Below are 24,442 nucleotides of genomic sequence, written 5' to 3'. Positions count from 1 at the left end.
AATTCATGATTTACATATTCAGTACCATTATCAGACCTAATTTTTTTTATATTTTTTCCAAATTGAGTTTGGACAAGACGGAAAAAGTTAACAAAAATTTGAAAAACTTCAAATTTATTTTTCATAAGGTATGTCCACGTGACACGAGTACAATCATCAATAAAGGTAACAAACCATTTGGCTCCAGAAATAGAATCTATGACAGGACCCCAAACATCAGAGTGAATTAAATCAAATGGAGAAATACTCTTTTTATTACTAATAGGATAAGATACACGATGGTGCTTTGACAATTGACAAATATCACAATTAAAAGACTCAACAGACTCCTTGGTAAACAAATGGGGAAACAGGGACTTGATAAGATTAAATGATGGATGCCCAAGCCTTTGATGATGTAACCATATTTGTGATTTGGCCCACGTCTCGGATGTAGCTTGTTGACTCATGATTTGTGTGTTGCTTTGGTCATCAAACTCTAACAAATACAACCCACTTTTCTCCTTAGCAGTTAAAATCGTCTTCCCCGTGGCAAGATCCTGAAAAACACAATAAGTTGGAAAAAATATTACTGAACAGTTTAAATCCTTTGTGAATTTTTGCACAGAAATAAGACTATTAGCTAATTGAGGAACATGTAAAACATCCTTCAATATAATAGATGAGTCAAGAATATATTCCCAGAGTCGCATACAGGTATACCCTGTCCATTTGCAACTGCAATAAGTTCTTTATTGCTCTTGCTATATGAATTGAAATTCCCACTAAAAGGTGTCATATGATCAGTTGCACCCGAATCAAGGATCCAAATACCTTGAGACACATGACCAACAGTATTGAGACAAATCTTACCTTTTATGGACAGAGTACATGATCCAGAGGGCTTACTCATTGATTCAATCATTGCTTCCAAGCGCTCGAGTTTCTCCTTATAAGTTTGCATATCAAGATCTGGTGGTGGTGGTGGTGGTGGATTAGACTGGGACGAATTAGATTGATTTGTGGCTTCCCGTTCTGAGGTAGTATGATTTACCCATTTTTTAGTAGGCCCTTTGTTGTTTCCCATGCGCTCGAGAATATTCTTTTTTGCATGGAGTTTGAAGCATATTTCCTTGGTATGTCCATATCTTTTACAGTATGTACAACAGTCCCCATGAGTACCTCTTTCAAACGTTTTTCCCCCAACATTTGTTCCCTTGTGGACTCCCTTCCAATTGTCATGGCAGAGCCTGTGTTGGAGATCCCTCCATGAAGCATGACAGATCTCTGAGTTTCTTCTCCTCTTACCATAAAAAAAACTTCTGACANNGGTGGTAATTTTTCTCTTCCAAAAATGTGAACCCGGATTGGGTCGTACTCATGATTAAGGCCCAGGAGAAATTTAAAGATTTTTTCTCCTTCCATGAATTCAGCAAGAGCGGCAGCATCTGTTTTACACATCTTTATTGTTTGGATCTGATCGAGTTCCATCCAAAGACCATTCAGGATCCCGTAATACTCTGTTACGGAAAGGGAGCCCTGTTTGTATTAAATATCCTATTCTTGATATCATAGGTAGCAGCAAGATCCTTTTTTAAAGAAAAAGTACTCTGTAAATCATCCCATACTTCTTTTGCGGAAAAATGAAACATATAATTTTTCCTTACTTCTGGAGTCATGGATTGCCATATCCAAGTCATAGTTAAAGAATCTTCTCTATCCCACATTGAAAAATGTTTGTCATCTGGTGTTGGTCCTCCTCCATCTATATGATCAAGTTTGGAGCGACTCTTGAGAATCCTTAAAATAAATTGACTCCATTGTAAGTAATTCTGACCATCCAACCACGAGGTACTTCCTATATTTGGTAAGTCATTGGGTATCCCAAAAGGAATACTCTTTTTTTCAGACATCCCGTATCCAAGAAAAAAGGGCAAAAACTTCAAACTCAGATCTACTCAAATAAAGGCCAAACGGGTCGTCACCAACCCAAGGAACAGAATCAGGAGGTTCCGGTGACCCTTTTGTGGCGGCGACGGCGAGTGGGTTTCACCGGAAAAAGAGGAGCAAAACGTAAAAGTCAGATCTGCTCAAATACAGCCCAGACTAGTTGTCACCGACCCTAGGAACGGACTCAGGGGGCTCCGGCGACCCTATCTGTGGCGGCGGCGGCAGCGAGTGGGTCTCGTCGGAGGTGGGCGCGTGGGCTACACGCGCCGGCGACAGTGGCAGCGGGTGGCGGCGCGTGGCGGCGCGTGGCAGCTCCGTTCGAGGAGCGACTTCCGGCTCTGTGATCGCCGGTGTTGGGCGCACCTTTCTGCCCTATCGAAGACCCCGACCGGCGACAGTGGCAGCAGCGGTGGTCGGACAGTGGCGGCGGTGTGCTTCTTGCAGCGGAATCTAGCCCCTAAGATCAGGAGCTCTGACACCAAGTTGAAAATGAGATTTATTATTCTCAAATCATAAAAAATACATTCTCAAACCTTCTATTTGTAATAATCTAGTTCTCCTAAAAAGGGAAATAAGGAAACTAGAAACCTAGGGAAAAATAAAATAAAACAAAATAAAATATTATGTATCTATTTCCTCTAATTAGGAACATTCTACATATATTATCCCAGATTACAACTATTGTTTACTATTTTTGATTAATTATGGTGTTATTTTTTATGAGATACACTGTTAGGTTTCTGGGTTTGAAACCTAACTTAGACAACCCACTCACACACTTATAGCAAGAAAATCAATTGTAAAAGAATGAATATTTGTATTCACATCAACAAATGTATGGTACAATCAGTATCTGGGAGCATAATCCCCCTCCATAGGACCTAGGTTCCTGTCTATACAACTAATGTTCAAAAACTCCTCCCCGAATAAAACTCTATTTATGCAAGTCTTTAATTCCCGCTCTTCCTAACTGCTAAAACAGTTAGGCTATTAACTCTTCCTTCTCCTCTCACACACTCTCCACTCCCTAACATACACTCTCAAGAGTCTACAATTGGGCTTATGAGCGAATCACCAAGTTGAGTCTACATAGCTCCCATGAGCCTACTTATAAGCGAATGTACGAGTTAAGTCTACATAGCTCCCATGAATCTATGTAGACTCTCGAGTCTGATAACCTTGATTAAGCCCTTATAAAGGAGTTTGGGCCTAAATGAATCTCCACATACTTATGATTCTTCAAACTAGTGGATAAATGAATACACAAGGTTGAGCAAAGATATAATTAAGGATTACATATGAAAGGAACGTCAATGCTTGACAAATATGATGCTAAATCATTGTCAAATAAATTTTTGTCACTAAGCTCCTTCCTTCATAGGGACATAGCAACTAAGTTGAGCCCACCTCTAAATGCCTCTCCCCTCCCAACTAAAGGACTTGTCCCTATGTGACCAAAACACAAATTCAAACCTAAACTTCATTGTTAGAACTATCTGGGCCATTGGAAGCAAAACAAAAACTATTTTTAATGGCTGGAATGATTCTTAGAGGTGGAAAGAAAAGGAAAGTACTACCTCTCTAGCTTCTTCCATGAGATGATCTCCTAGCTTTTTCAACACTAAAACAGTCTTTGGCGTAGATTTCCATAATAGCATCTGTTGTTGGGTGCTGGGATGAGTAAAGGCCAAAGAGGATTCACTCACCCTCTCTCTTGTACAAGAATATCCATCCGTTCGTACTAAGAACATCTCTGCTTTCTTCCTCGACTGCACCCTTACCACCCCAGTTGATGATGCACACATGTCTCCTTCAATAAGCCCCAAGTCTTCATCTCGTAAGGCTAACCTAGCCTTATCTTTATCATCTCCCGTCCTTTGGGAGTTAGTATTTACATTATCAATATCACTGTTCACAGTAGTAGAGATATTGGCATCAGCCCTGTAATTCATTTCCCCCTCACTATACCCATTAATTGTTGTCCAAGCAGAATGGGAATTACTCATACTCGCTGACCCATTGGAACTTTTCGCTCGGCCCACAATTTTAGGTTCAAAGCTCCTTGACTCTGGCAGACATTCCACTCTTTTAACCTGATAACTGAAATAAGAGGGTTTTGACATCTTCCTACTTCCCAAAAATGTGGACATATCCCTTTTGGAAAAAATATCAAAAGGAGGAATTTGAGCTTCTAAAGGGTTAATTTTACTTGAGAAACTAGGAAAAGATCCTTCCCCAGAAGCACCAGTGACTTGTGATGAGGCCGTACTATCAGCAGTAAGTTGACTTATGCCCCCATTGCTTTTTGTTTTTTCATTATTCGTCTTTAAAGAGTTACATGAGTCAAATGAGGCAGCAGAACCATGTGTTGCACCCTCGCGCAGCAAATTGGTATCCTTTTCCTGGAAGGACCCCTCGGCAATCATTGAGTCCTCCATTTTTCCAGATCCATTTGTGGAATCTGATAACACGACATTGGAAATAACTGCTTGATTAGAAACAAACTCTGATGTAGTACGTGTAATGTACTGCTTCCATCTAGAGACCATGGCAGATGTTCTCCGAATTCCTTCCTTGCTATGAAGATAAATTGGTCTTTTACTGCAATTTGAAACATAAGATGCAAACCTCTCAACCTGTTCCATCGTAGGTGCAGTCCCATCTTTAACAGGGATCCTGACCAACTCAATACTTCCAGATGAAATAGCATCATACACAGCTGCTTGATAGAAGCTATCTTTTACATCTTCTTCTCTGAGATCTATGATGGTCTTATATCCTTTATTAAGTAACCACTTTAGACCTTCTTCCGTTACCTGCCCACCTGTCCAAAAAGCTGCTTCAGATTCTTTGGATTCCATGTCCTCTATGGGAGTGTATAAACACACAGGACTCCAATTCGCAAGCAGCGAAGGACATGGACAATCCTCCCCACGAGGAAAGCCAGAATCATAGCACAGATTCTTCAGTCTCTGAAGTTTCCTCCACACATCCAAGTTCCGATCATCACCAGGAACTAAATAGTTCTCAAGAGCAACATGTAAGCTCTCACAACACCTCTTCATCTCACTCCTGAAAAGGGCAAGTGGAGGAAGTGTATCCTCCATCGCACCAACCTCTGCAGCACGAAAGGGAGTCACAATCGATGATCTTCCAGAAAGAAGATCCCGCCTCCCACTATTCACAAGGGCCACAATGCATCCAAGGACAGATACTATTTTATCCTCTAGAAGCCGTTTCTCGTCAGACGGAACTTCATAGGAAACACTACATTCGACAGTGATCGGGTTACACAAGGCATCCACTAAAGCAGAATGAAGGCTTTCAGAATTCCTAAATATCCTACAATATGCCTCCACTTCAGCAATATCACCCGGAAATGGACCCATCCAAGGCAACCGTGATGGAACATGCGATTGAACGGAATTCAAACACTGCAAAATGCAAACAAAAACATTTAAAAATTTGAAACAAAGTAATATCACTACATGGCAACAAAAGTTTACAACGGGGAATTCATGCATGAGTATAAACCCTTAATATGAAAACGACGATTAATTCACAGAACACAATTGGGTAGTCAAATATTTATGTTTTGTGCACATGGGGGTTTAATTTAACACTTAAACTTTGTGAACAAGTGGAAAGATGAAATGAGGAGTAAGTGAAAGAAACCTGAGAGTGAGAATGAAATCCGAAATTGGAGAAAGAATTGGAAAGTTGAGCAGTGAGGAGGTGTGTGTTCCTTCGAAGTTGGAAGCGGAAAGGCAACAGTCTGATGTTGTCAATGCCAGAGAACACAGACACGACGGTCGGAGTAATCCGGTCGGCGGAGAACACCATGTGGCACGTGCAGACAGTGCGAGCCATCATGGGAATTCAATAACAGAAACAACCGCAGAAGCACTTTGAGAATGAGAATATTTGGGTTTGGATGTCCTTTTCTTTGATTTTGATGGACATTGCCTTTCTATAAAACATGAAATTAATGTCACTTGTTTTTTTCTTTCTGAGTTTACTTTTTTTTTCTATATTTTTCTTTTATCTTTTAATTTTTAATCAAAATTTTATTAGTATTTTCTTTCTAATTATTTTCTTGAAAATATGGTTACTATTCGTCATCACATATTGCATGTTAGCAATGTTGTTAGCAAATAGGACTTGTTTCGGATGTAGTGCACACAACATATCTTATTCTCATAATAGTTTCATTATTCAATTTTATAATACTCAAAATGGGTCAAATTATAGTCTTGGTATTTATCTTACACAAAATCACATCAACTATTTTCATGAAATATAATTTAAAACATTTCATAATATGCATTTATAACATTATTAAAATCCAATCAAATAGGAGTCATACATTTAAAAGATATTAAAACAAGTGAAATTAAATTTTGCACAATGAAATATTACTTAAGGAGCTATCATCACTTGAGTGACATTCTTATTAGAAAGATAATTGATTTGGTTACTCACTAAAATGATCAAATGATAAATCATTACATTGTAGATTGAGTAAACCTTTTAGCATTTGAGCACTAATCCTCACAAATTTTCAAATTGATCAGAACTCATTGTTATCATCTAAAACCATTTCTTTTTTTTATCAATTCTATTCAAAATAAACCATATTTCGATTCATTTGGTTCCAACTCTTAAAACTTAAAAGACAATTAAGAACTAGTTTTCATATGACGAGATTATTACAATTGGTAACAATTACAAATTCAATACATTTATCCATCACAAGCATCAACATCAAACCATAAATACGTTAAAGTTTCAATTTCCAACAACCTAACATCTCTGTCAATCCACTTTCATAACTTTATTCACAATTTTAAAGCATCAACGTAAATATTAAACATATGAAAATTCTTTTCTGACAGTTTCATGAAATAAAACGGAGTAATTTAAGTTAATTTTTCTTACTTGAAGTTTTGGGACGAGATCAACGATTTAATACTATATGAGTTGTTTAGAGTCCAAAAATTGTCTCAAAATTCTATTCTTTTCATAATTGTTTGTCCGAAACTGTTTAAAATATACTTATATAAGATACTTTGGTGTCAAAGTCAACTTAATGATTAGCACATCAAATATCAATAATGTAATAAATGTATATCTCTTTACCTCAAACCTAATTATAGCCTAATTGTCGGTAATTACAATTTACCCCTAAGTTGGTTAGCTTTAGGACTAATTGTCCTAACCAATGATTGTTTGGTTCACTTCCTTGACCATTCGGTTCGTATGGTGGCTCGCTCATGGATCTGAATGGGGATTGACTGCCCGATCTATGGCTAACCAAATAGTCATATGATATACAAGTTTCTCAAGCCCGAGCATGAAATTACTAGAGAAGGGGTTTGTATTTGGATGAATAGTGCTAGTTGTTTATGTCGTTTTAGTGGGGGATACGATCTTTGGTCGTCCACTTGGGCAACTTCCAAATCATTCAGCCTCCCTGTTGGATGCTTTTTGAACTATTCAAAAATATGACCATTGAGGGGAGAGCATGTGGTGCTTCGAATCTCATGCCTATTAGATTTCAAAGAACTGAACGATATGAGCCATTGGATATGGCTTGACCTAACGGTCAACAGTGTGTCTAGTATAGATACCAACAAGGTTGTACCTATTGATGAGGTTGAGGTCATCGTTGAGTTGGAAATCAATGTTGCCAATATCAATCTCTCCTAGTCATTCCAAGTTATGACTAGGCATCTCGTGAAGTTGAGGAATATGTGACATGCTTTCGTATGGGACACTAGTTGAGGTGATGGGCCGAACAAACTTTACAGAGAGTGCCTAGATGTTCAAGTTGATCGTGTGCAAGGAGAATGAGCGGGTATGTCATGGGAAATGAAGTTGTCCTACAAACTTCTTCATGTATAATCGTCTCTTTTAACGACTTAGTTGTTTGTTTGCTCTTCAATGAATTTCAAATGGGTGTACTGCAGAAGCTCAATGTGGTGCCTACCTAATTAAGTAGAACAGTTGGGCTTGATACAAGTGTTTGAGGTACTCTACTCGGCCATAGACCTCACTCTCACTCCCCCCATATTTCTACATTATTTTCGCACTCGCTCCAACACCAAAAAAAGATGGGTCTCCCTAATATATAAACAAGGGAGGTGGTTATTTTCCCTGTTCAGTACCTCCTTTAAGGGATTTAAGATCAAGTACTTCAAGGTGGGAATAATGGAGACAGGTCGGCCTAACATTTTTTTTTTAAGTGCATCGGGCCAAGTTTCCTTTATACTAGAAAAAGAGTCCAAGAAAAATAACTTCATGGCAGAAGTTGACGACAACGAATGAATTCGAAGTAGTGAAACTAATTAACGAGCTCCCTCGTCACCTTCCTTCCTAACAGCTCGTCATGTGTCGTGGATCGGCTAACATCTGCATTGAGGTGTTTAGTAATGTTTGACGATTGCTCAATGTTAACATATTAGATTTCTCTTAATTTTTTAAAATCATGATTTCTCGCAATCCAAAATTGAAGGATCTTTTCAAGAGAATAACCATTCGGCAAGCAGTTAGTGGTGGTGGTGTTATTGGTGTCAATTCTTCAAGCACTCAGCTTATGGGTCGCTTTGCTTCTGATGCTCAAAAACGCAGCCACCTAGCTACCAGTAAGGGGACACATGGCAGGTCACCGATTGTCCTGCCTTTAAATGTCAACCTAAGCAACCTCCACCAGCCTGGACAAATCTTGCCCTTGAGCCTACACCAATGATAATCGTTCATCCCGATCTACAAAAAAGGTTGTGAAGCATAAATAGGAAAGAGGAAGTCTCATTGTCAAGGTGATAAGTCTTCTTCCTCTCACAAGAAGAGTTGCAAGGATAACAACGTCTCTTGGCCTCTAATCAAAGGCATCTTTGGCACCAAACTCCACTTAGATGCTAAGGTATCTTTCAATTTGTCTAAAGGAGAGTAAGATATGGTGAGAAACATGTCTCACTAAAAGCATTGAATGTTGCATTCAAATTGAGCATGTTAGATATATTATTTTTTTCTTATCGTTATCTTTTATCTTTAGTTTGTTTGTTGTTATTCTTTATTTGTATTTTGGGCTTAACCCATATTTTTTTTATTATAAATACAGTGTCATATGTGTATATTTAATACAAAGGAGATTAATCACATATATAATTTTTACTATATTCAACATAAGATCTAGAGTCTAAAGTTTTTTTAAGAAAATAAATTTTGTCATCTCTACCACTATACCCCCGCTTTTGGCGACAACATCGTCTACTAGTGTTCTTTGACTAATAATAGCCTAATTACAATCTAATTCTAGATAATTACACTTTATCTTAAAGTTAATTGTCCTAGTAACCGATCAGTTCACTCCTTATGTAGCTAGCTCACAAATTTAAATGTGAATTAACCATTCAATATATGACTGACGGACGAATATAAGTTGCATTTCATAAATTTTTTTCTCTACAAACAAACCTACTCATATCATCCATATTAATTTAAACAATTTTTCTTTCCACCATTTTTCTTTACTTTTATTTCTACCCTTGTTTCAATCCAAACAAATTTATTATTTCTACTTCATACAATAACATTATTCTTTTAACTTTTTAATAAAATGTAATATATTAAAATCAAAACATATTCAGAATAAAATCAAGATCTAAAATAACTGTATTCATAAACCGCGTCCACAACTCTAAATTCAGTTGTGATAAAAAAATTCACACCTGAGAAGCTGATGAAAAAGAAAAAATCTTACAAATTTCTAACCCAATAGCCCTTCAATTTACACATTATTTATGCAACCATTTTAATTTGATAATGAAAATTTTCTATAAAATAAAATGTAAAATAAATTAGCATTTCGAATTTTTTATGTCAATAAAATAAAATGTACTTTTATTCATCCAGTACACTAAAATTGGGTTAACGAGGGCTCGTTGCGAAAGCATAAAAGTTTCCTCAAATAATATTTGGTTTAGAAGTAGGCTAATGTAACTTTCTCTACTCAATACGTTTATGAATTCATGTTATGCATGGTTAACTTCCGAAAATTGCATTAGTAGAGAAGAACAATTGCCTTAGAGAAGCGTAAGAGCCAAATAAGAAGCTTGGCCAATATCACTAACAACAATAAATCTATCTATATTTGGAAGAACATTCATTGCAAGGATATATAATTACAAAAATGATAGGGAAGGGAACTATTTGATAGAGAAGGGGATAAGAAGGAAATTGAAAAGAAAAAAAAAATAAAGGGACATTGGGCTTGGTAAACCTCTAAACCTACATGATATCACGTTAGCTTGAATGTTGAAGATCAGGAACAGATGTTGGCTGAAGATTTGATTTGTTGGCAAGTGGCCCTGAGGACTGCTGCTTTAAGGACCTAGGTCTTTCTTCTCCCTGCAAGGAAGCCACCTTCTCAGCAACTAAATGTGCTTCTAACTCAAGTTCTGGTTTTCTCTTTACCTTCTTTGTTAGCACACCTTCTGCAACCCTGACATCATCCAGGGAACTGCTTGAATTTCCCTTTGCTTTTTCTTGTTTTAGACCATTTATTGGACTGGGTACCCGTCCAGTTGGGCTTGCATTAGAAACTTGCTTGCTCCCTGAAGTAAAACCATGACTGCTGGACTCAGGAGCTGATCTCTCTCGCAGGTTCTGTTGTGAAGTAATTGAATTGGCATCAAATCGAACGTTCTCCTCTTGCTTAGGTGCCAGCAACTTTTTCCTCTTAATTTTTTCCTGGTCCTGACAGCAACCAAGCAAACCCGTGAGATCAAAATCAATATGAAATCCCGATGATCATCTGGGCATAAAAAAAATCAAATGTTATTCTTTCATTTTTTTAATAAGGTTCAATCAATTATTCTCCCTATCAAATGAAGAAAATGAATTTTCAAAACCTAAAAACCACTAAAGATACCATGACAATGTCCTCCTTTTTCATGTTATGTTTGTGAAAAGTTTTAGATCCTACGCTAGCTAGAAATATGACCAAAACTATAGTTTATATATAAGTAAATACAAACTTCACGTTCAAAATCAATTTTATAAGTTTGAATTAGATTTAAATTCACTTTCAAAGATGATATCAAAACCTATCCGAGCAAGTTTTGTTGGATCTATCATGTCATCACTATTGGACCACCTAAATGTAATTTCATGATCGAGATATCTAATCCTCAGTATATAAATGGGTACCCACAAACTGATTTTGTAGGATTGAATCATGTGTAAATTTACTCTCTAAGAGAAAGTATACAGTATGAACAATGTAGAGAAACTAAAGGAAATCAAAACTTTGGAGGCATCGTGAGAAAAAAGAAACATGATCCTTGGAGCTACCTAGTTTTGTAAGCCTAAACAGTCTCAGTTGTCTGAATTAACATCAACTTTATAGTTTGAAAAACGATATGTCCTTCCAGTAGAGAAGATAGATGTAATTGAAATAGAATACCATGAAATGAAACTGGTGAAGGAAGTTTCCACTGCCTATATGATGTTCATTACTAATTTCTATGGGTAATCATTTTAAAACTTCCAATACAACAAGAGCAATAGCTTTATCCTCCTAGGTAACACCAGTAGCAAGGATTAAAAACCAAATTCTCAAGGATACTATTCACTGAGATCACTTTTAATAATTTCCTCCGAAGTTCCTTTGTAGCATATCTCTATCATATAGGATTTTACAGCCTAGAGCACAGACAATCTTCTATTGAGAAAAAGTGAGGTTTGAATAATGCTCCCCTAATACAAAAATCATTATTAACTGCAAAAGCCATACCTTATGCTTGTTGTACAGTGCTCTGCGCCTCTCTTTTGCCCTGCAAATTCCACGTTTGATCCCATGGTTGTCCATGTGACCACTGGGCCATAGTTCTGCAAGCTGGAGACAAGAAAATTAAAAGTTAAGAAAATATATATTTGTTCATAGAAAGCAAACAGATTAACTTCACACAAGTCACGGCAAAAATTAAACACGTATTAACTATTAAGTGGAACAAATGCCACTGAAAGACGAGAGTTGTTTGTTGGGAAAAAAATGTGCTAGTCAAAAAAAGCTCCCTGAATGTTTATTTCATAATACTAATAAATTCTCAAGATAAAATTGCAAACATTTTAATCATGTACAAACATAAAAACCAAGTTGATTTGACTTTTTGATCCTCAGCATAAAAAATACAATGCAAACACCCCAGTAGCTTTGAAAAACCAGTATTGAGAGGAAGGTTTAGAAAATTTGAACCACCTCAGCATACAACTTTCTGATCTGTGGACCTGCGTTTTCATCCAATCCCTACAGCAATCACAAGCAAGGTTCAATAAGAAAGCTTTATCACAACCAAGAATGTCAAGATAAATATCTATAGATGAAATCTATACATCGACAAAAATATCGTAGAGATCACAGATCTTGTCCTCCAATGCAGCATCCATGGCAAACTTTCTTTTTGTATTTGTTTTTCCATCAGGACCAAATTCTTGAAAATCACCAGATGCTTCACCTTTCAGCTGCTGCTGAAGTGCCCAAAAACACCATGTGTTCAAAATTAAATTATCAAAATATCAGTTGAGCAAACATATGAGTGCATGTCAATATAAGTGCAAACATAAAAGGATGCAGAAAGAAAACACAAATTTGGGTAACATAACTAAAACCGATTAAATCCCTTTCCAATGATCCATAGGAAAAGCAACCAGAGAAAGGATAACAGGATAAATAATACGAATTGTGATGAGGGGACATAAACAATAATGATGAACCACAAAGCCTACAACGATGAACATGCTAAACACACCAAAGAACACATCACATGATGGTGACCAAGGTTATCAAACTCGCGAGTTTACGTAAACTCGTGAGAGTCGAGTAAACTCGACTCGTAAACCCAACTCGTAACGAGTTTACTTCAGATGAAAAATACTATATAAATAATATCTTAATTTAAATAAGTCTATAAAATTATATAACTTTAAATAAATAAAATTTATAGATATATAATTCATAAAAATAAATATTGTAAAACATAAATACTTGAATTGTCGTCATTAATTTTGATGCATTTCATCAAATATATAATAAAAAAAGACCAAACGACCTTGTTTTTCTTAATTTTTTCCCCTTTCAAGCTTGTAGAATGGTTCCAAACTCGCGATTCTACATGATCCTATCGATTTCACAGTTAATTCTACCGAGTTTATGCAAAAAAAGAGTTTACTTCCGAGTTAACTCGGAAGCCATGTTTGGGAACGTAAACTCGTAAGAGTTTAAAAGTTAACTCGAGAGTTTGATAACCATGATGGTGACAGATAAAACTGTTGAGATTAAGAACAGAGAGGATCTATATTAGATAAGTGAAGAGCTTATATTAACCCTTCTTCTTCATCCTTTATTTATAGGATTATAACAATGGAATACACCTCACACACAACTAATACAGAATTCACACAGCTAATACACAACTCACACAGCTAATTATTATAACACTGCCTCTCATGCTGAAACATACAAATTGTATGTACCAAGTTTTGAATAAATAAACTCAATCCGAAATCTCTTTAAGAACTTGGTCAACACATACGTAAGTTAGTCATTTAATACAACAAAATCAACTTTTCCCAAATGAGACAATAGATGTGGGAACTTCGACTTAGAACAAGATGGGCACGTGCTTTAGACCATCAAGAGAATATCTACAAACCAAATTGGACTCACAAACCAGCATAGCCAAACAGACTCCTCCTAAAATATATGACTTGTCTTCAAGACTGTGCAGCAAACAGACATTGGTCAGCAGATAGCCAAAATGCGAACACAAGTTGACGAACAACTAACAACAACCATGGAGAATAATATTGGACAGCACTCGACAAGCACGAAACTTCAACTAGGATGACTTTGACAAAGGATATTACCATCAGTAGTGGGCAACGACCAACAGTGGCAGAGAGCAATAGATTGGGCGAACTAGATTGCCATCTTCACCTCCATTCACCAACAAATCATGACTCTTCAATTCCATAATCTCCAGACCTTTAACCCCTCACGTGGAGCACTCAAAGACACATTCAACCACCAATTTCCCATTCATCATTATCCTTCATCCACTTAGGAAACACCATTAACCTACAAACAAAGAACCATAGATCACGATTCCCTCCACCATGGCCATTCGTTATTTTCTTCCAAATTAACCATCTACACACGCACATAGAGAATCCCATTTTTCCCCATCACCCATCAGAAATGAGAGGGGTACGGTGACAGCTATAGAGGTGGCACAATGACGTTTGGATGGGAGGATGACAGCGCTTGGGCAGCACGCGTTGGATTGTAGTGCTCAAAGATGTCGTTGGTGGCGGCACGTCGCGACGAACTAGACTTTGACATCGGCGGGGTTGGCCGTCGCTTTGAGTGGCGATCCAGATCCAGTGGTTGCCGAACGTAACTGACAGCGGACAACAATGGACAGAGGTAGTGGACAATGGACAACAGTGAAAGAGACATTGCAGATAACTGAAATTAGGAGAGCAAAAGTGTTGGAAGACAAAATTCTTAGGACAACCATCAGTCGCCAGCCAATAGCAAAGACAGTGCTGGAAGAAACTCAGACAACTAGCTCTGATACCATAATGAGATTAAGTGAGAGGATCTATATAAGATAAGTGAAGAGCTTATATTCACCCTTCTTCATCCTTTATTATAGGATTATAACAATGGAATACACCTCACACACAACTCACAACCAACTAATACACAACTCAGCTAATTATTCTAACATAAACAATTTAAAGAATCTCAAGCTACATATTTTAGACATTGTGAATTCATTAGAATTCAACATGAGTGAAAATACAACACATGTAAGCCAGTTAACCGATATATGATAAAGGAAGCAAAAGCAAGTGAAACTACACTAAACCTTGGATTCAAAAGTTGGGGGCAGCATCTTAATCATGTCAATAACTTCTTTCTTTATTTGTTGAAACCTATTATCCTCCTCCTGCTTTGCTGACAGGCCCATACTGATCATTATTTTTAAGTTTCTCTGCAGTAGAAAAACACTGTATGAGAAGATAAGCAGTTTCAAGAACCTAAATATGCCTAAACCACACTGAATGAAGTCAACAAATATCAGTTAAGAAAATTATCAAGATACTAAGATTAAAAAAAAAACAAGATAAATTAGAGTTGAAATTTTTAGTACTCGGGAAGACAGTTCTAATTGAATTAAAAGTTGACAAAGTATTATCACTTTTTAAGTCTCAGATTTAGAAAGAATAATATATTTCTTCTATATTTCAAAAATGAGACCATTAGACCTATAAATACATGAGCCTGTTGGTTATTTTAGGAAATATAGAGTTAATTCTAAGGAAACAAATTCCTGTAATTATGGGATTGTTTTCAAATACATAATCCTAGTATTAATGGCAAGAGGCACTATGATAAAGAATAAAATTATAACAAGGATAAAATAAAAAAACCTCCTAAAATCCATAATGAGTAGAAGGGTTTTGACACTCCCCTCAAGTTGGTGAGTAAGTATTCTCCATTCCCAACTTGGATATAAATCTTTTAAAGTTAATACAGTTTAGTCCTTTAGTGAGTATGTCTGCAAGTTGATTTTGAGTGGATACATATGGGGTGCAAATCAAGCCATTTTCTTCCTTTTCTTTGATAAAATGTATGTGCAACTCAATATATTTAGTTTTATCATATTGCACCTAGTTGTGAGCTGTATTGATCGCAGATTTATTTTCATAACATAACCTCATAGGTTCATTCCACTTTATCTTTAAGTTTTCCAATATAATCTTCAACCATGGAAGTTTACATATTCCATGGGTCACTGCTCAAAATTAGGCTTCTACAATTGATATGGCTACGGCATTGTTTATTTAGCTCCTCCAAGTCACTAGGTTTCCACCAAGGAAGCTGCAGCGTTCAGTAGTTTATGTCCCATTCACAACTGACCCTGCATGATCTGCATCCACTCTTTTTCGTTTAAAAGAAATCCATCTTCCTAGAGTCCCTTTTAAATATGAATAATTCTAAGTGCAGCTTGTAAATGAGCCTCCTTCGGTTAGTGCATAAATTGGCTTACTAGATTCACAGCAAAAGAAATGTTTGGCCTAGTATGAGGTAAGTAAATTAGTCCACCAACAAGTCTTTAATACATTTCTTTGTCCACTGCAATATCCTCCACTGTACTTCTCAACCTTATGTTTAAATCAATTGGACTACTAGTTAGTTTGTAGGTTGTCTTCCCTATTTCAATGCAGGTATGTCCCACTATGATGAATGGCAGTGTAAGTAAGGGTTGTTAGTAGGATACCCATGGTCTGATAGGAGTCTCATAACAGTGACATAATAGCCCCAAAGATCTTGACTTAGGATAAGCTCAGAATAGCTTTGATACCATTTCAAATGTAGAAAGAATAATATAATATATTTCTTCTATGTTTAAATAATGAGGCCATTGAACATATAAATACATTAGCCTGAAGAGCTAATTCTAAGGGAACAAATCCATGTAATTACAGGATTGTTTTAAATACATAATCCTAGTATTAACGGCAAAATAGACATGTAGTAAAGAATAGAATTATAGCAAGGATAAAATAGACGACTTCCTAAAGTAAAAAATGAGCAGCACGGTTTTGACATTAATAGATGATGTAGCCATAGCTTTATAGTCACATCACATTAAAGCACTCAAACAGAAGCAAAAACGGGAAAGGAAAATGGAAGGATTTTTCTAAGAAAATCACCAAAGTTAATAAGTCTCTCAATGGACAATCCTAACTAAACATGCAAATGGTTAAGTCAAGAATGCCCACAAACCATCTTTTATTAGTCTTAAATGATATTCTAATAATTAAATTAACTAAAAAATGTACAAAACACAGAAAGTGTAGACAGGGAACTTGAGAAACAAGCATACTCAAACACAGCTCTTGGATTTCAACTATATATGTCAGCTAAAAGAAGCAGAGGGGAGAACTAAAGTTGGAAACTGAAAGAACTAACATTAAATTGTTGAATGTTTATATTTAACAGTATGCAATACCTTTAATGTTCTTAGCTGAATCAGATGGCCAAGAATACTCATAAGACGGTTAATTAACTCTTTTGATACTTTCCCATGGGTTGCCTGATGCAACAAAAACATATAATTAATATTTCAATGTTCAACGTCCTTAAGTAAACAGTATAAAATAGTATAAATCTCCAGAAGCATAAAACCAAGAAAGTATCATTTTCCCGTACCGCCAGTCTAGCAACTTTAGCAAGCTTTAGCTTTATTTCTCTAGGCAACCTCCTTTTGACAGCATCCTGGTTGTCCACTGCTGGTGGCCTGGCTGTAACATTGTTTCAAAGGAGCAAAGGAAAAAGAAAAGTAAAACTTAGCATCAGAAGGAAACATTTCACAATTCTTATCCATGCTAATTGTGAACATAATTTCCAATCTTACATTCTGCAACCATTTTTTCCAACTCACGAAGAGCCTTTTCAAGCATTGAAGTTTTTGGCCTAACACTAGAACCCTCTTTCTTCTGCATGTTTTCAGATTTCTGCACAACATTCAAATAAGTTCAAGATCAAGAGAGAAACTAACAGAAAATATACAGTTTCATCCATAGATATTCATATGCACAACCATCATTATCTCTATAGTTCAAACGTTCTGGTCAAAAGGATAGTTTACTTTGTTATTTCAATTGCTTTTAAATATAACACCCCATCCCTGTATGGTAACATCCTTTAAATAAGGTAACTGTCATTTCAAATGAAAATCATGTTTCATGACAACCAAGAGAAATAATCAAAGGCCTGGGTAGAAGCAGTAATAGTACAGAACTAATTCCTGGTACTGCTTAACATCTACCAGCATCTTCATGCAAAGGAAAGGGATCAGCATGGCTTATTCTATTGCCCTATTATTTGGCTCACCATTGGGGTGTTTATCTCTCTTTTCATCTGACACATAGCATGGATTGGACTGGAATATTTTTGGAAGAAAAAAGTTTTTTTTCAAGAATAAAAGCTGTTCTAAAAAAAACTAGCATGTTGGTAAATATCAAAGGGATGCAAAAATGAAAAGGATTTTTTATACAGTAAAAGGTTTTGAGGCATGTGATTGAACACTATCAGCTCCTCTTTTGCTTAACTTTCATTTTTCCCAACAATTTATTATTTTAAATACAAAACCAACTACCACAAAAAACTTCATACACCATTTTTGTAAATTTACTGTGAAAACCGATTCTTCTATGCAATGCAATCAAAATAGATTATCTTAAAATCACTTTCCACCTAACATGATCAAACACAACTAATTTGATATAATTAATAACAACAAATGAGTATAAACATTGAATATTGAAATAATCCATTTTCGTTGGTATCTCAAACACAGGCAGTGTAATTCCCCAGTTTCAGAGAACTTGCTCCCTTAGTTGCAACAGAAAGTGGTTCTATTGAGAGAATGTTCTTTTGAAAGCAATAGTTGAAAGTAACATGAGCCCACTTGGAACTTCAAGGGGGGTAACCCTTCTGTCTAGTAGAAAAAATGAATTGATGAAAGCAATACAGTGCAGAGGACCTCTTTTGTTGGTGTCACTGTTTTATTCAAGTATTTATCAAATCAAAGTTGAAAAGGGGAGCACAGAAAAGCAAACAAAATAAAACTTACTGTTGCTTGGGTAGCAGACTTCGCCTCAGACAGGTTTAGATCTGGCAGTTCACACATACCACTTTTTTCTTTTGTCCTAATAATATTTTCCAAATCATCAATACTATTTGGGGGTCTTCCAGGTTGGGATTTGGAATGTGCATAAGCACTTTTCTCATTGTACTTCTGATGAGATGCATCAAATGATCCACTTCCATCTTTACATTTATCACTAATGTTCTTAGATTGAAAAACTCCTATCCTTTGCTTGTCAGCATCTTTTGCATCTGTTACACCAGTAACATCATCATTTGATGTTTTCAAAGAGATGGAAGGGTCCAATGTCGGTTTAGTATCAACAGTTTTCTTTTTCGAAATAATTCCAGAGACATCTGACTGATTTGAAAGTTTCAAGTCTTCATAATGTTCATCAGGTGCAACCAAATTCTCAGATATATTTAACATATTTTTTGCATGCAGTGAAGCTGTTTTGCCAGATGCTGGCCTGCCAACTTTTGCATTTTTATTTGATCCATGACCATCATTGTTTTCACCATTCTTCATTATATCTTTTCTGCGCCTTTTCTTTGGTTGCTGGTTAGGTAGTGCAGCAGGTTCATTTCTTGTAATATAGAAAGAGACAACAATCAGTAAGGAGAATTTCTGATTGGTTGATAGGCCCTATTTGCTCCCATTTTTAACTAAATATATTCAATAAATTGCTACAAATTTTTCTCAGTTGAAAAGAAAAATAGTTTGCCAATAAGACAAATTCATGTCAATCTTGTTAGGAACACAGAAAAAACCTATATGACAAGATTAACTAATAAAGATAAGCATGTTCATAAATGTCTAAAAAACCAAAAAAGTTATAACTGATGAATAAATACAATCAGCTAAAAGACGAGGTTATTTGAAAGCAAATACAATACAATGATAACAACAGACCGACCTCAGCATTGAAAAGGGATCAACAAACAAAAAAAAGCAAGTTGATAGTAACCCTTCTATGAGTTGTTTTAACCTTGTGTGGATTGAAAAGAACAAAATGCTATATTCAAAAACCACAAAACTTACATGCGTTCTAGTTTCCCCCTATTTACAAAGAACCCATCATGTTTGATTGCAGAATTATCAACCTCAAAATATTCATCCTGCATAAGGAACAATTAAGGAACATAAAAAATCTGAAAACAAAAAGTCCATCACAAAAAACAGTATTACTCCTGTCTCGGCAATAAAAGGTCAAGAGGGTCATAAATGAACCGAATAAATATGTGAAGTACCTACCAGTTCAGCATCATCTATAAAAGAGTCTTCAGTATCATATTGATCATCATCAGGAACATCAAGCAGATCCTCATCATCGCTACTATCCTTGCCCTGAAACAATTGGGAATCCCATTTATTCCCAATAAGAAGCTATAAATTAATACTTAAACACACATTTACAATATTAACCAAAGGTTCAAAAAACAAATTCATGCTGCTGATGAAGAGCATAAAGTAAAAATCCTAGTAAGAAACAAAAAAAATACCATGTAAAGGCGTTCAATCTTCTCTATTACAGCACTGAAACGGTTTGGCTGAGAGGGATCATTTTCTTCAACATCAACAGGTTCACCCTAAAAACATGGGCAGAGACTTCTGAGAATAGTTCAGCATAAAACAATGCATAATTTCAAAATGACAATAAGCTGGATTTTACAATGATATAAAATACAAAAGAGCCTGGAAAATAATTTTGTGGGAAGGGGATGATGCACGGAAGCACGGAATGAGAATTTGGTATCAAAAGCCTATCAGTTACAAAACAACCTAATGAAGGATTAAGAAAATAAATTCAAAATAAGAGAACTTGGAACCAGAAAAGCTCGTATGCCAGACACTAGTGAAGTAGAGCATATCTACAACTGCAGGTACATATCCACTAACCAATACATCTTACGTTATTCTAAAATATTAAAACTAGATCTTAGTAAAACTAATCTCATAAAATGCTCATCGTTATGCACAGAAGAACCCTGAAGTATGATAGAACAGATGTTTGTTAAATAGGGGGAGAACTTATGCAAATAATAATTATTAAAGTATGAAGCAATATTATTGCCTTAAACTAATGAAATAAATTTCAGCACCAAATCTACGAAACTGGTTTACCTCACAAACATCAAAAGAATCAAGTTACAGAACAATTGCTCTTACATTCCTGGTTCACATTTTAGTACTCGGAATACACTTCTTTTCTTTAAAAGCTTAAATTAACCATGCCACTTTACATCTACTCAACACGTATTAGCTACATCGTGCCCAGTAAACACCGAAATAGGACCATACATTAGGGTAAAATGACAAATACAGCACCATTCAAAATAATGAACTTAAAGTCGACTAGGAATTATAGTTTCGAAAAACAATAACTCTAGCTTGGCACAAAAAAACCCTTTCAAACCCGAAATTCGATCCAAAAACAACACCGCACCAAAATGCAAAGAATCGAAGCAAAACACTAACAGCAAAAGCTGAAAATACTTCACACGTAGCAGCGAATTGACAGTGCTGTCAGAAACAACATCGAGAGAGAAACAGAGCGAGATGGAAGAAAAGTCTCACCGGAGCGATTGCGACTTGTTGCGGTGCCGAATTGGATCCGTTAGGCTTGCTAGAGTCCTTCATCAGCTTCTTCCACGAAACTATGGTCGTCTCGCCAGGCCGGAGCTCCACCGTGAACATTTGCCGGTCACCTTTCTTCACGAACGACGACGACGCCCTCTTCTCCTCCGCCATGGGAATCCAATTCACCGACGATACAGAGATTCGATAATTAGGGCGCGAGAGAGAAGCATTAGACAGATAACAAAGGAATCGCGCGGGATTCAAACATACAGTATCACAAGTAATTGATTGCTGAAAATTAAAGAAAATCGAATAAAATGAGTGTGTCTGTTGGGGTTTTAACTGCAATTCGAGTTTGATTGTAAAAATTTTCTTGCTCGCTCTTTTCCGAGAAAAAAACAGGGAGGGAAAAGGAAACTGGGTCGGGTAATATGGGTCGGATTCAAGTAGAACTAGATTGGATTTGTTTGTATAACTTTTTACGCTGACTGTTCTCAACTACGAGATGTCTGCCTGAACAGAAGTGTTGTTTCGTTACACCACCTATTTTCTTTCCCTATATCTAATTTTATTTCTTCAGAAAATATACTGTGTTTTATATTTATTGAAATGATATAACTATATTTAGGAAGAATTTTTAATACCGAAATATCTTCAAATATTTACCAATAATAACTTACAATATGATAATTTATTATTATATTGTTACATTTTCAAAATATTACAAAATAATTTTATATATGATAATTTGTTATTATATTTTATTATATAATTAATATATTATAATATAATAATTAATTATCTAATATTTCTATATAATAATTTATTATATAACACGATATAAATTCACTTTTTCTTGTTGATTGTTAAATAAATTAAAAACAAATATTTCAATGAAACTAAAATTAATCATACACTGCTTAATTAATTAAACAAGTAAAAAATTAGATAAATTAATTTTTTGAATATATATTAAAAAATGTTTATAAATAAATATAGAAAAATAAATAAAAAATAAATATTTACAAAAGTTTAGAAAAAATAATATATAAATAAATATTTAGATAAATATATATAAAACTATGTAAATAAATACTTATAAAAACGTATATTTTAGAGAAATTTAAATTAGCAAATATTTTAAAGAGTGGAAACTGAGATTTGGATTTAGAATGCCATTAAGGGATCAATGTTGTTATACAAGTATAAAAAAGACAAAGAAACAATAGATATAACAGGAGTTTGTTCACATACAGATTAATCTATGAATATATATTAGATCAATTCATTAGTACATATTACACGAGTTTTATCATTTATTAATTACATGACTCTTATAATATACAATAAAACAATAGATGACTTTGTCTCTTATTAGACAAATATATGGAAAAAAATTGTACAAGTCATTTCATGTATTTATTATACTAGTATATGAATATATACATTAAACAACTTTATCCACATATAAAATAGAAACACACGTTAAACGAGTTTATCATACATTAATTAGATGAGTTTAATAATATATAGAGTTGGAAAAAAATAACTTATTTGTATTGTACTATAGTTAACTGCATTATATTATATTAAAAAAAACTGATCTATTTTTACTAAAAGTTCATTATACTATTTTATGGTTTAGTTGTTAAACACTGAACTTATAACAGTTTTAGTACAGTTAAATGCAAAAAGTGTATATACTCTTTCTTCTTCTCTAGTTTCTGTTCTAACTGTTTCATCTTGAAAAAAATGTTATTTAATAATAAAATATTAATAAAAGAGATCATTCACATAAAAAATTAATAATTAATTTTTTACGAAAAAATTTTTATATCATAATTTTTATATTTTTTTATCAATAAACATTATAAATTACAATGTACACTGCACTTTCATATGTATATTTAATTTATATGAAAGTGCAGATGTAATTTACATATAAAAGTGGAGTGTATATTGATTAATTACATCAATAAACATTGTAAATTATATATATATATATATATTTTGTACGTAGCTGTCTCTGAAGGGAACAAGAAGTACTGCAATATATTTTTTATATACTGTGAATCATAAAATTTTCCGCAAAATAATATATATATATATATATATATATATATATATATATATAATTCACAATATAATATATCCTATCTTAGCATTTATAATATTATTTTCTTGTAGAGTAATTATTAATCAATGATTTCTCCACTAAAAATCATATTATTATAAAAACATAAATAAAATAGAAAATAAGTAAAAAAAGTGTATGACTCAGGTGACTTTTTAAGTTTTTCAGAAAATAATTTTGAAAAATCGTCGTTTGTTTGAACGAAAATAAAATTTAAAAAACATAGTTTTGATATTTATTCATGAGTAAAAATCTTAAGTTTAAGTGAAAATATAAAAAAGCAGTTTATAAAATTAGTGTAGTTTACAATTCAGTTAGTATAGTTTAGTTCATTTTATATTGTAGTTTAGTACAATTTAATACAGTTCATTTCAGTTTATATTGTAGTTTAGTATAATTTAGTATAGTTCAGTTCGGTTTGATAAAAACAGAAAACAGTTCAGTTCAGTTTCTCTGAACTATTTTACAGTTCAGTTTAAACAAACTAGTTTTTAGTTCAATACATTTTTTTTAACAGTTCAGTACAGTGCAATTCTATTTGTCCACCCCTAATAATATATATTGGACGTGTTTATCTATACATTGATTAAATGAGTTTATCAATATATATTAAACGAGTTTGTTTATACAGTGAGTATAATAAAAAAAACTAAACAAGTATGTTTATACTATTGCATCAACTAAGTTGTTTATTATTATATTAGTTATGTTTGAAAATATGGTTATATGGTTTATATTAAGGTTAAAACCCTCATTTGATCCTCATATTTGTATGCTAGTCTCAATTTGGTCATCATATTTTTTTTGTCTCAATCGAGTCCTAGTACTTGTAAAAACGAGCCAATTAAGCCTTCTCCGTTAAATAATCAGTAACGCCGTGAAACTATGATGACTTGGTGCAAAGAAAATTAGCTTATTTATAAAAATTTAAATACGTGGATATTAGTATTTAAAATTAAGCTTTTGATGTGAAATTAGGTATTTTTATTTAGGTTTTTTAATTGAAACATAAATACTTAATGGAAATTAAGGATTTGACAATTTGGGAATCGCGGTCCAAGCGTCGTCACCA

General features: G+C 34.5%; 2 protein-coding genes across 7 annotated transcripts in view; both read right to left on the bottom strand.

The window, feature by feature from the left end:
- The window catches only part of LOC106762680 (NAD kinase 2, chloroplastic), a 13,434-nt gene extending 7,556 nt beyond the window's left edge, over positions 1 to 5,878 (bottom strand). For all 3 annotated transcript variants that reach the window (XR_001375832.2, XM_014646710.2, XM_022780616.1), the window contains exons 1-2: positions 5,605 to 5,878; positions 3,507 to 5,363 (exon numbers count right to left, since the gene is read on the bottom strand). Coding sequence is in view for 2 of the 3 variants with exons in the window: in XM_014646710.2 (XP_014502196.1) it covers positions 3,507 to 5,363; positions 5,605 to 5,802 (2,055 nt within the window). In the remaining variant the exon portion in view is untranslated. The remainder of the gene's footprint in view (positions 1 to 3,506; positions 5,364 to 5,604) is intronic.
- A 4,084-nt stretch (positions 5,879 to 9,962) lies between these two features.
- On the bottom strand, positions 9,963 to 21,740 carry LOC106762578 (ubinuclein-1). 4 transcript variants are annotated; one of them, XM_014646570.2, is made up of 14 exons: positions 21,234 to 21,738; positions 20,159 to 20,245; positions 19,911 to 20,003; positions 19,698 to 19,774; positions 18,642 to 19,242; positions 17,421 to 17,520; positions 17,216 to 17,307; positions 17,016 to 17,099; positions 14,865 to 14,990; positions 12,325 to 12,459; positions 12,191 to 12,238; positions 11,726 to 11,827; positions 10,405 to 10,686; positions 9,963 to 10,338 (listed from the first exon to the last, which is right to left on the bottom strand). In XM_014646570.2, exons 1-14 carry the CDS (start codon positions 21,405 to 21,407, stop codon positions 10,234 to 10,236), a joined length of 2,106 nt encoding a protein of 701 aa, XP_014502056.1. In that variant the 5' UTR covers positions 21,408 to 21,738; the 3' UTR covers positions 9,963 to 10,233. The 4 variants fall into 4 exon arrangements, with proteins under 4 accessions (XP_014502056.1, XP_014502053.1, XP_014502052.1 ...); XM_014646567.2 differs by having other exon boundaries at positions 9,963 to 10,686; positions 12,325 to 12,456; XM_014646566.2 differs by having other exon boundaries at positions 9,963 to 10,686; positions 21,234 to 21,737.
- Positions 21,741 to 24,442: the final 2,702 nt, after the last annotated feature.

The sequence above is a fragment of the Vigna radiata genome, chromosome 5, assembly GCF_000741045.1.
Source record: "Vigna radiata var. radiata cultivar VC1973A chromosome 5, Vradiata_ver6, whole genome shotgun sequence".
NCBI lineage: Eukaryota > Viridiplantae > Streptophyta > Magnoliopsida > Fabales > Fabaceae > Vigna > Vigna radiata.
The sequence above is the reverse complement of the archived record's forward strand: the minus strand, read 5'-3'. Positions and strand labels throughout refer to the sequence as shown.